This window comes from Papaver somniferum, chromosome 3 (genome assembly GCF_003573695.1).
Source record: "Papaver somniferum cultivar HN1 chromosome 3, ASM357369v1, whole genome shotgun sequence".
Classification (NCBI taxonomy): domain Eukaryota; kingdom Viridiplantae; phylum Streptophyta; class Magnoliopsida; order Ranunculales; family Papaveraceae; genus Papaver; species Papaver somniferum.
In genome coordinates, this window is record NC_039360.1 from 105,500,372 (window position 1) to 105,513,943 (window position 13,572).

The 13,572-nt window shown below is 34.1% G+C and overlaps 1 protein-coding gene across 1 annotated transcript; it reads right to left on the bottom strand.

Annotated features, from left to right (window-relative positions):
* Positions 1–8,147: 8,147 nt before the first annotated feature.
* Positions 8,148–13,331, bottom strand: LOC113359828. The gene is made up of 12 exons (XM_026603403.1): positions 13,191–13,331; positions 12,198–13,140; positions 11,982–12,121; positions 11,449–11,690; positions 11,261–11,358; positions 10,387–11,159; positions 10,058–10,278; positions 9,828–10,009; positions 9,213–9,621; positions 8,981–9,122; positions 8,565–8,756; positions 8,148–8,444 (listed from the first exon to the last, which is right to left on the bottom strand). Exons 1-12 carry the CDS (start codon positions 13,329–13,331, stop codon positions 8,148–8,150), a joined length of 3,780 nt encoding a protein of 1,259 aa, XP_026459188.1.
* Positions 13,332–13,572: the final 241 nt, after the last annotated feature.

The following is a 13,572-nucleotide window of genomic DNA, read 5'->3' on the forward strand; positions in this document are numbered from 1 at the left end:
GTACAAAGAGTTTTATGCACAACTCCACTGCGGACTTGTATGTTCTGAATTTTTTCCGTGTAAGGCATCGACAAGTGAAGTTTTTTCAACCTGTTGAGTGCTTTTGGACTCCTCCAAATAGGGACGATCTGTTATTATGTTGTGACGGTGCGGCCAAGGGTAACCCAGGAATCGCATGGGCTGGAGTTGTGGCTCGAGATGCAACTTGTAATTTTATTGGCGCAATGAGTATTGGACTTGGTAGAACAAACAATTTCCTTGCTGAACTTTATGGTATCACTGTGGGACTAGAGTGGGCGCTCAAATGGGTTGTTAGGAAGATTCTGGTGCGTTCAGATTCTATGGGGGCTGTAATGGCCTTTACTAATTCTAATATGCCATGGTTTGCAAGGCAGTGGTGGAGGAAAATTCAAGAAAGCTATGATTCTATTTGTTTTGTTCATACTTATCGGGAAGCTAATTTTGCAGCTGATGCAATGGCCAAAAGAGGTTACTTGCTAAGGAATGGTGAAGGCCTGAATTATGATGAGAGACCTTATTTTCTAAATTCATTAGAATACCCTAATGTCTCTTACTTCAGATTTAAGTAGTTTGTAAGTTTTTGGGGTCTACGGACCTCTTTTCTTGTACACTATTTGTAAATATTTTTCTATTCATCAATACAATTTTGGACTTACCAAAAAAAAAATCCCAAAGGCTCCTTCACTGCATTGAATTTGGTAACGTCCAAAGGGTCCTCATCAGAAGACCGGATAGCAGACTCCAAACGCAACTGAGATTGCTTTAGACGAATGTTCACATTTCCAAAAACATTGAGATTCCAATCTTTCAAGGCATGTTTAAGCCTCTTCAATTTGTAAGGAAAAATGAAAGCCGGATTAACCACTACTGGCGCATTCCAACTGTCATTTACAAGTCTTAAAAAATTAGGGTGAGTGAACCACATTTTTTGAATCCTAAATGGAGCACGTTTTAGGACAAAAATTAATAAAAGGATAACCTATAAGAGGAGAGTGATCAGAAACTTCCCTTGGAAGAGCTTTACACCGCCCATTCTCATACTTATCAAACCAAGCCTCATTGATAATAGCTCGATCAAGCTTACTGATAATTCTACGAATTCCAGACTAACCATTTTTCAGAAGTAAAATTACTTCCCAAGGAATCAGCCTCAAATAAATTATTATCGTCCATCCAATCACCGAACTCACTAAATACCGAAAGGCGTGGTTCCACTCCACCTTTTTTATCTTCATTGCACAGAACGCAATTAAAATCACCCATCACGAGCCATGGAATACTTACATCAGGTTCATCAAGTTGTTGCCACAATCTACGTCCGGTGACCTGAATAGAACTAAAATGTAAAAAAGAGATAAGCACCCCTTCTGTAGTAATAGTAATTGCCTGACGACTCATATTAACAAAAACAGGTTTAGCAAAATCAGAAGACCAAAAAATCCAAATATTTCCAAGAGAAGAATTCGTGGAATTATGGATTACATCACTAGCAAAACCCGGGATATTTAGTCTTGATATGAACCTAGAAGAGCAAAGCACCTTAGGTTCAGCAATACAAAAAATCACAGGCTTAAATTCTCTAACCAACTATTTAAGTTTATCTTGCGCAATATCCCTTGCCACACCATTCATAAAAATGTTGAATTTTTTATACGTTAACTTAAAAAAGTCTACACACTTCGTTATAAGTCGGAAATTGATTTCTGGAACTAAATTGTAAACTTGATAAACTCATCTTTAACAGAACAAGTTTTAAAAATATATTGTAATCACAAATAATATGTTCTAAGGAATTACGACTAGTACAAATTGCATTTTTATGTACGTTGATTCAAGAAAATATGAAGGAAGTCAAACTTCACAATAGAAGAAGGATGAAAGACCAGGCAGAACTAATCCAAATCCTAACAAATTTCATCTATCTTGAATCAAATAGAAAGACAAATCCAACACAAAAATAAAGAGTTCATAAAAATGTTGAATTTTTTATACGTTAACTCAAAAAAGTCTACACACTCCGTTATAAGTCGGAAGTTGATTTCTGAGACTAAATCGTAAACTAGATAAACTCATCTTTAACAGAAAAAGTTCGAAAAATGTATTGTAATCACAATTAATATGTTATAAGGCAGTATGTCAAGTAAAAATTGCGTTTCTATGTACGTTGATTCAAGAATATATGAAGGAAGTCAAACTTCACAATAGAAGAAGGACGAAAGACCAAGCAGAACTAATCCAAATCCTAACAAATTTCATTTATCTTGAATCAAATAGAAAGAGAAAGCCAACACAAAAATAAGAGCTCATAAAAATGTTGAACTTTATACACGTTAACCCAAAAAAGTCCGCACACTTCGTTATAAGTCGGAAGTTGATTACTGAGACTAAATTGTAAACTAGAAAAACTCATCTTTAATAGAAAAAGTTTGAAAAATGTATTGTAATCACAATTAATACGTTCTAAGGCAATACATCTAGTAAAAATGGCATTTCTATGTAAGTTGATTCAAGAAAATATGAAGGAAGTCAAACTTCACAATAGAAGAAGGATGAAAGACCAGGCTGAACTAATCCAAATCCTAACAAATTTCATCTATCTTGAATCAAATAAAAAGACAAAGCCAACATAAAAATAAAGACTTCATAAAAATGTTGAATTTTTTATAAGTTAACTCAAAAAAGTCTACACACTCAGTTATACGTCGGAAGTTGATTTCTGAGACTAAATTGTAATCTAGATAAACTCATCTTTAAAAGAAAAAGTTTGAAAAATGTATTGTAATCACAGTTAATATGTTATAAGGCAGTACGTCTAGTAAAAATTGCATTTCTATGTATGTTGATTCAAGAATATATGAAGGAAGTCAAATTTCACAATAGAAGAAGCACGAAAGACCAAGCAGAACTAATCCAAATCCTAACAAATTTCATTTATCTTAAATCAAATAGAAAGACAAAGCCAACACAAAAATAAAGAGTTCATAAAAATGTTGAATTTTATATACGTTAACTCAAAAAAGTCTACACACTTCGTTATAAGTCGGAAGTTGATTACTGAGACTAAATTGTAAACTAGATAAACTCATCTTTAATAGAAAAAGTTTGAAAAATGTATTGTAATCACAATTAATACGTTCTAAGGCAATACATCTAGTAAAAATTGCATTTCTATGTACGTTGATTCAAGAATATCTGATGGAAGTCAAATTTCATAATAGAAGAAGGACGAAAGACCAAGCAGAACTAATCCAAATCCTAAAAAAAAAAATTCATTTATCTTGAATCAAATAGAAAGACAAAACCTACACTAAAATAAAGAGTTCATAAAAATGTTGAATTTTATATACGTTAACTCAAAAAAGTCTACACACTTCGTTATAAGTCGGAAGTTGATTACCGAGACTAAATTGTAAACCAGATAAACTCATCTTTAATAGAAAAAGTTTGAAAAATGTATTGTAATCACAATTAATACGTTCTAAGGCAATACATCTAGTAAAAATGGCATTTCTATGTACGTTGATTCAAGAAAATATGAAGGAAGTAAAACTTCACCTTAGAAGAAGGATAAAATACCAGGCAGAACTAATCAAAATCCTAACAAATTTCATCTATCTTGAATCAAATAAAAAGACAAAGCCAACACAAAAATAAAGAGTTCATAAAAATGTTGAACTTTTTATAAGTTAACTCAAAAAAAGTCTACACACTCCGTTATAAGTCGGAAGTTGATTTCTGAGACTAAATTGTAAACTAGATAAACTCATCTTTAACAGAAAAAGTTTGAAAAATGTATTGTAATCACAATTAATATGTTATAAGGCAGTACGTCTAGTAAAAATTGCATTTCTATGTACGTTGATTCATGAATATATGAAGGAAGTCAAATTTCACAATAAAAGAAGGAAAGACCAAGCAGAACTAATCCAAATCCTAACAAATTTCATTTATCTTGAATCAAATAGAAAGACAAAGCCAACACAAAAATAAAGAGTTCATAAAAATGTTGAATTTTATATACGTTAACTCAAAAAAGTCTACACACTTCGTTATAAGTCGGAAGTTGATTACTGAGACTAAATTGTAAACTAGATAAACTCATCTTTAATAGAAAAAGTTTGAAAAATGTATTGTAATCACAATAAATACGTTCTAAGGAAATACATCTAGTAAAAATTGCATTTCTATGTACGTTGATTCAAGAATATATGATGGAAGTCAAATTTCATAATAGAAGAAGGACGAAAGACCAAGCAGAAATAATCCAAATCCTAACAAATTTCATTTATCTTGAATCATATAGAAAGACAAAGCCTAGACTAAAATAAAGGGTTCATAAAAAATATTGAATTTTATATGCGTTAACTCAAAAAAGTCTACACACTTCATTATAAGTCGGAAGTTGATTACTGAGACTAAATTGTAAACTAGATAAACTCATCTTTAATAGAAAAAGTTTGAAAAATGAATTGTAATCACAATTAATACGTTCTAAGGCAATACATCTAGTAAAAATTGCATTTCTTTGTACGTTGATTTAAGAAAATATAATGGAAGTCAAATTTCACAATAGAAGAAGGATGAAAGACCAAGCAGAACTAATCCAAATCCTAACAAATTTCATCTATCTTGAATCAAATAGAAAGACAAAGCCAACATAATAAAAAAGACTTCATAAAAATGTTGAATTTTTTATAAGTTAACTCAAAAAAGTCTACACACTCAGTTATAAGTCGGAAGTTGATTTCTGAGACTAAATTGTAAACTAGATAAACTCATCTTTAACAGAAAAAGTTTGAAAAATGTATTGTAATCACAGTTAATATGTTATAAGGCAGTACGTCTAGTAAAAATTGCATTTCTATGTACGTTGATTCAAGAATATATGAAGGAAGTCAAATTTCACAATAGAAGAAGCACGAAAGACCAAGCAGAACTAATCCAAATCCTAACAAATTTCATCTATCTTGAATCAAATAGAAAGACAAAGCCAACACAAAAATAAAGAGTTCATAAAAATGTTGAATTTTATATACGTTTACTCAAAAAAGTCTACACACTTCGTTATAAGTCGGAAACTGATTTCTGAGACTAAATTGTAAACTAGATAAACTCATCTTTAACATAAAAATTTTTAAAAGTTTATTGTAATCACAATTAATATGTTCTAAGGCAATACGTCTAGTAAATATTGCATTTCTATGTACGTTGATTCAAGAAAATATGAAGGAAATCAAATTTCACAATAGATTAAGGATGAAAGACCAAGCAGAACTAATCTAATTCCTAACAAATTTCACCTATCTTGAATCAAATAGAAAGACAAAGACAACACAAAAATAAAGAGTTCATAAAAAGAAAGAGTTCATAAAAAATGTAAATAAAATTCAACATTATTATGAACTCTTTCTTTTTGTGTTGGCTTTGTCTTTCTATTTGATTCATGATAGTTGAAATATGTTAGGATTTGGATTCGTTCTGCTTGGTCTTTCGTCCTTCTTCTATTGTGAAATTTGACTTCTTTCATATGTTCTTGAATCAACATACATAGAAATGTAATTTTTACTAGACGTACTGCCTTAGAACATATTAATTGTGATTACAATACATTTTTGAAACCTTTTCTGTTAAAGATGAGTTTATCTAGTTTACAATTTAGTCTCAGAAATCAACTTCCGACTTATAACGAAGTGTGTAGACTTTTTTGAGTTAACGTATAAAAAATTCAACATTTTTATAAACTCTTTATTTTTGTCTTGGCTTTGTCTTTCAATTTGATTCAAATAGATGAAATTTGTAAGAATTTGGATTAGTTCTGCCTGGTCTTTCATCCTTCTTCTATTGTGAAATTTGACTTCCTTCATATTTTCTTGAATCAATGTACATAGAAATGCAATTTTTACTAGACGTAATGCCTTAGACCATATTATTTGTGATTACAATACATTTTTCAAACTTTTTCTGTTAAATATGAGTTTATCTAATTTACAATTTAGTTTCAAAAATCAATTTCATACTTATAACGAAGTGTGTAGACTTTTTTGAGTTAACGTATATAAAATTCAACATTTTTATGAACTCTTTCTTTTTGCGTTGGTTTTGTCTTTCTATTTCATTCAAGATACATGAAATTTTTTAGGATTTTGATTAGTTCTGCATGGTATTTTATCCTTCTACTATTGTGAAATTTGACTTCCTTCATATTTTCTTGAATCAACGTACATACAATTTTTACTAGACGTATTGCCTCAGAACATATTAATTGTGATTACAATATATTTTTCAAACTTTTTCTATTAAAGATGAGTTTATTTAGTTTACAATTTAGTCACAGTAATCAACTTCTGACTTATAACGAAGTGTGTAGACTGTTTTGAGTTAACGTATATAAAATTCAACATTTTTATGAACTCTTTATTGTTGTGTTGGCTTTGTCTTTCTATTTGATTCAAGATAAATGAAATTTGTTAGGATTTGGATTAGTTCTGATTGGTCTTTTGTCCTTCTACTATTGTGAAATTTGACTTCCTTCATATATTCTTGAATCAACGTACATAGAAATGCAATTTTTACTAGACGTACTGCCTTATAACATATTAATTGTGATTACAATACATTTTTCAAACTTTTTCTGTTAAAGATGAGTTTATCTAGTTTACAATTTAGTCTCAGAAATCAACTTCCGACTTATAACGAAGTGTGTAGACTTTTTTAAGTTAACGTATAAAAAATTCAACATTTTTATGAACTCTTTATTTTTGTGTTGCCTTTGTCTTTCTGTTTGATTCAAGATAGATGAAATTTGTTAGGATTTGGATTAGTTCTTCCTAGTCTTTCATCCTTCTTCTATTGTGAAATTTGACTTCCTTCATATTTTCTTGAATCAACGTACATAGAAATGCAATTTGTACTAGACATAATTCCTTAGAACATATAATTTGTGATTACAATACATTTTTCAAACTTGTTCTGTTAAAGATGAGTTTATCTAGTTTACAATTTAGTTTCAGAAATCAATTTCCGACTTATAACGAAGTGTGTAGACTTTTTTGAGTTAAACATTTTTATGAATGGTGTGGCAAGGGATATTGCGCAAGATAAACTTAAAGAGTTGGTTAGAGAATTTAAGCCTGTGATTTTTTGTATTGCTGAACCTAAGGTGCTTTGCTCTTCTAGGTTCATATCAAGACTATATATCCCGGGTTTTGCTAGTGATGCAATCCATAATTCCACGAATTCTTCTCTTGGAAATATTTGGATTTTTTGGTCTTCTGAATTTTCTAAACCTGTTGTTGTTAATATGAGTCGCCAGGCAATTACTATTACTACAGAAGGGGTGCTTATCTCTTTTGTACATGCTAGTTCTATTCAGGTCACCAGACGTAGATTGTGGCAACAACTTGATGAACCTGATGTAAGTATTCCGTGGCTCGTGATGGGTGATTTTAATTGCGTTCTGCGCAATGAAGAGAAAAAAGGTGGAGTGGAACCACGCCTTTCGGTATTTAGTGAGTTCGGTGATTGGATGGACGATAATTATTTATTTGAGGCTGATTCCTTGGGAAGTAATTTTACTTGGGCAAATGGTTAGTCTGGAACTCGTAGAATTATCAGTAAGCTTGATCGAGCTATTATCAATGAGGCTTGGTTTGATAAGTATGAGAATTGGCGGTGTAAAGCTCTTCCAAGGAAAGTTTCTGATCACTCTCCTCTTATAGGTTATCCTTTTATTAATTTGCGTCCTAAACGTGCTCCATTTAGGATTAAAAAATGTGGTTCACTCACCCTGATTTTTTAAGACTTGTAAATGACAGTTGGAACGCGCCAGTAGTGGGTAATCCGGCTTTCATTTTTCCTTTCAAGTTGAAGAGGCTTAAACAGGCGTTGAAAGATTGGAGTCTCAATGTTTTTGGAAATGTGAACATTCGTCTAAAGCAATATCAGTTGCGCTTGGAGGCTGCTATCCGGTCTTCTGATGAGGACCCTTTGGACGTTACCAAATTCAATGCAGTGAAGGAGCTTTTGGGTTTTTTTTTTTGGTAAGTCCAAAATTGTATAGATGAATAGCAAAATATTTACAAATAGTTTACAATAAAAGAGGTCCGTAGACCCCAAAAACTTACAAACTACTTAAATTTGAAGTAAGAGACATTAGGGTATTCTAATGAATTTAGAAAATAAGGTCTCTCATCATAATTCAGGCCTTCACCATTCCTTAGCAAGTAACCTCTTTTGGCCATTGCATCAGCTGCAAAATTAGCTTCCCGATAAGTATGAACAAAACAAATAGAATCATAGCTTTCTTGAATTTTCCTCCACCGCTGCCTTGCAAGCCATGGCATATTAGAATTAGTAAAGGCCATTACATCCCCCATAGAATCTGAAAGCACCAGAATCTTCCTAACAACCCATTTGAGCGCCCACTCTAGTCCCACAGTGATACCATAAAGTTCAGTAAGGAAATTGTTTGTTCAACCATACGGCTCCTTTAGAGGATTTATAAGAATCAATCAAATTATAGTTAGCCTACAAGGAAAAAATACCTGAGATCCATTGCCAAATTTGAGTTGCAAAGGAACAACTCCATAAAATATGCTCCAAGGACTCTTCATCGGACTTGCAAGGGTAACACTTATTAGCAAGATTGACCCTGCATCTGATCCTGATTTTGTCTTGCGTAGCACAAGCTTCTCGCACCAACTTCCAATTTTGTGAGCTAAGTTTGGATGTATAACCTTCCTCCACAACAGCCATACATGTCCAAGATATTATACTTCTTCCTTATTAGCTTTTTTGCTGAACTGACAGTAAAGTTACCTCTCATCTCCAACATCCAGACTCTATGATCATCTCCTCCTTGTAGCGTTGGTAAGTTATTCAAATCCACTCTCGCACGAACCAAATTCTGAATATGATCGCCTTGCAGCTACCATTCATTGTTAGAAAGCAAAGTACTTACCATGACAGTATTATCTAGCTCGTTATCACCAAGAATATGAGCAATACATTCATTACCATTCCAAACATCATAATAAAGAGAAGTGGCTCGCCCATCACCAAGAAGCACTTTCGTATTTCTATCCACAATATTATGAACCAATCTAACACCAGGCAAGATAAAAGAGTTCACACCATATTGCTTAATTCTACCAGTCCGAGTAGTATATTTCGCCTATAAGAAACGCGCCCACTTCTTATTAGAAGAACGAATACTACACCAAAATTTCATGAGAAGAGCCCTATTTGTAACTGCCATACTTATAATACTCAAACCACCTTCCTTCACAGGGCTGCAAACTTTGTCAAAACCAACCACAAACTTCCTCGCAACTTCCGAATCCCCGGACCAAAGAAAATTGCGTATAACCCGCTCACATTGCATAATGAACTTCCTTGGCCATTTGTAAACAGCCATATTGTGAATGGCATAGATAGCAATCACAGAGTTAATAAGAACCACACAGTCTTGAAAATAAAGCATTTTTCCTTTCCAAACTGAAAGTTGCTTCTTGATTTTATCAATAACATTACTTATATGGCGATATTTAACAGCTCCAGGCATAATTTGAACACCTAAATATCTGTCCGGGAAAGTTGAGACTTCCATACCAAGTAAATCCGTGATAGTTCTACAACGAGTCAAGGTTCCACCTCCATAAAAAACCTTGTTTTTTGACGACATATTGTTTGACCCGAGGCCGATTGATATTTATCAAGCAACGTAAGAAGACTATGCAAAGTCTTCAAGTTACCTTTACAAAATATCATTATGTCATCAGCGAAAAAAAGATGAGTAGGAGAAATACCTTTTTTCGAAAGCATTGGCGTCAGTTTCTTCTCAAGAAAGAGCTTGGTGAGGTTTCTACTAAGAACATCTTCAATCAGCACAAAGATAAGAGGAGACAAAGGATCACCTTGACGCGGGCCTCTATTAATCTTGAAAAAACCTTCTGGACTACCATTGAGGAGGATAGAAATACGGGCTGAACTGAGAATCGAATAAATCCAAGAACACCAGCTTTGGGGAAAACCATACCTTCGAAACATCTCTAAGACAAAAGACCAACTAACCGTGTCAAAAGCTTGAGTAATGTCTAGCTTTAGGCCCACATTTCCATCTTTCCGCTTAGTTTTCAGATCATTCACCATCTCCGACGCCACACTGATGTTCTCATGAATATTTCTAACCTTCATAAAAGCAACTTGCTCCTCTGAAACCAGCTTATCAAGAACACTTCCAAGTCTTGTAGCTAGGATCTTAGTAAAAATTTTAAAGAAAACATTACTAAGACCAATAGGCCGAAAGTTACGAAGAGTATTAGCACCCCTTACCTTGGCCAATAAAATCAGAAGACTAGAATTTACCCCATTAGGAATTCTTTGTTGTTGCCAACAATAAATAATAGCATTGTATAAGTCTTGTTGAATCACGTCCCAACAATGTCTATAAAAACATCTAGAGAAACCATCAGGTCCTGGAGAACTATCAGCATCAAGGTCATAAACAGCAGCCTTTATTTCATCATAAGTAGGAATCGCATCCATTCTTTGACTTTCCTCCGTAGAGATAATATCATGCTCATCAATTGGAAGCTCTTCCCCATTAAATTTATACTCAAAATAAGACACCGTGTAATCTCTAATCTGGTCACAATTAGAGAGAATATTCCCATCATCATCTACCAATTCCGAAATCATCTTGCTGCTCCTATGAGTTGGAATATTGGCATGAAAGAAAGAAGTATTACTCGCACCGTTAGTAAGCCACTTATTACGAGATTTTTGCTTCAACATAATGGATTGATGCATACGGATTTCCTGAAGTGTAACCGAAGCCTCCTTAGCAAAATTCAGCTTAGTTACGTCTTCCGGATCCTCATCAGAAATACGAAGAGCAACTTCCATTGTTAATTTAGCATGTTTGAGTCTAGCATTAATATTACCAAAAACACGTAAATTCCACTCCTTCATGTCAGCGTTTAATCTCTTAAGCTTGAAGGGGTAGATATAAGCAGGGGAACCAGAAACATGAGCATTCCAACTCTCCATAATCATACGCATGAAATCAAGATGAGTGAACCACATTTTTTGAACTCTAAAAGGAGCTCTTTTAGGTCTTGAATTTACAAAAGAATAGCCTATAAGCGTAGAATGATCAGAAACTTCACGAGGAAGAGCTTTACACCGCTAATTCTCAAACTTCGTAAGCCATGCTTCATCAATGACAACCCAATCCAACTTGCAAAGAATTCTATGAACACCCGATTGACCATTGGCCCAAGTGTATTAGAACCAAAAGAATCAGCTTCAAAAAGGTTATTGTCATCTAGCCAATCACTGAATTCATTAATAGCTGAAGTATGTGATTCACAACCCCCTTTCTTTTCATCATTATGAAGCACACAATTAAAATCACCCATGACCAACCGGGGAGTATTATCATTAACTGAAGAAAGCTGCTGCCATAAGCTTCTTCGTGTAACTTGAAAACGACTAGCATGAACAAATGATATAAGAACACCTTCCGTTTCAATAGAAATACCCTGTCTACTAGAATTAATAACCACTGGAGTAGTCATATCAACGTACCAACAAATCCATAAATTCCCTTTAGACGAACCAACAAAATGATGTATAACTTCTTTTTTATAACCCTCAACATGTAAGCCCTGCAAAAATTTAAGAGTACAATGTACCTTAGACTCAGAAAGACAGAATACGTCAGGTTTAAAATCTCTAAGTAAATCTTTCAATTTATCTCGTGACTCATCACGAGAAAATCCATTGATGTTCCAAAAAAGAACACGCATCATAAACTGGGATTGGAGGAGTTAACTAGCTGTGGAGAAACACTAGTATTCAAACCTGGTGAATTTCCTTTTATAACAAGGTTACTTAAATTGTTTGTATCCAAATTCGTAGCTGAAGAGATTTCGAAAATTGAATCCTGTCAGAGGAACCCTGGCTGCAACTCGAGTTAAAGCAGTAATCCATGCTCTCCTAGCTTCCTGGTCAGCTCTAAACTGCGCATCACAAGAGATTTCTGCAACTGGGATTGAGTTGAGAGCGTCAAATTTATTTTGCAAAACAAATTCTCCAGCTAACAATTGATCAAAGAGGAGTCGCAGGGATAACAAGAGTCCTATTAGGGTTAGGAATCATATTTCCAACCACACCTGACTTAGCACTCGGTGGCCTAGTTTCACCCACTTTGCCACTATGCACTAAAACTGAGTTTGAATCCTGCACTTGTTTAGTTCTCACCAATTCAACAAAGGAAGATTCAAAAGCAGCTTTGGACTTAGTATATTCAACCTCCAACTGCTTAGCTTTCACCATCTGAGCAGTATACTCCAAACTATTAGCCTCCACCACCTTAGTAACTACAACTTCAGGGGAAACTGGATTTTTAGGCGTATTCTTACCCTTCCTACATTTAGCAACTTGCCACTCACTAGAAACATTGTTAACTTGATTGGCATTGTTGTTAGCCCTATCTCCAGAAGTATGAGACTGACTAGCATTACTCTTTTGTTGCGCAGGTGCCTGAACAGAAGAGTTTGATGTTTGTTTCTTGCATTCCTGATCATTATGCCCAATAATCTTACACTTTGTGCAAAATTTTGGCTTCTTTTGAATCTCCACCGGCTGCCAGAAGTCCAAACCCCCTACAGTAACATGAATAGAATTTTTAGCCGTTTCAGCAAAGTTTATGTCAACCAAGACTGAAGCAAAGTGTCCATATTCATGTTCAAGAGTACGCTTATCTACCACTATTGGAGTACCCAACGATTTTGCCATGGCAAGTAGCGTTTTTTCAATCCAAAACTCTAGTGGCAAGCCTGGAAACTTGACCCACATGGAAACATGTGAGGTCCTTTGTTTGTCAGCGTCAAAACCTGGAAACCATTCAATTAGGTTTAGCTTTTGATGATCTAAAAACCATGCTTCAACATTCAACAACTTGTCTTTATCAACTTGTGATTGCAACTTGATTGTAAAGAAACCCCTGTTCATTGGAACAAATTGGACACGTCCCTGACCTAACTGCCATTGTTCCTCAAGGTTGTTCTTCACATCTTGAAAGTTAACTCCTTTTACATCTAACGCCCAATAAGGCTAAATTTCCAAATATCACATCCTTCCAAATAGAACTATTCAGGAAGCACCACAGCAGGTTTCCCTTCTTTCACAGTTGGAATAGGTAGGGAACTTAGGTCTATTGAGGTTGTTGGCAACTGTTGTTTTCCCTTAACCTGATCAGCATAAGTGAGAGTTCTCAACTGAGTATTTTGAGAACTATCACCCATCTTGAATCACCAAAGTGATGATCCAAGATGAAGCGCGTGATTATTTTTTTTGAAAAAAAGTGCAAAACCCTAAAATCGCCAGAGCAAAATTAGGAGAGAGAAAAAAGAAAAAACGATTATTTGACCAAGCAACAAAATATTATGCTTCGCCAAAAAGTAAGGAACAAATGGATTTTGTAGGGAGCTAGTAACTCTAGTTTTCTGCATAATAGCATTCGCATTCGTAGAGGTAATAACACTA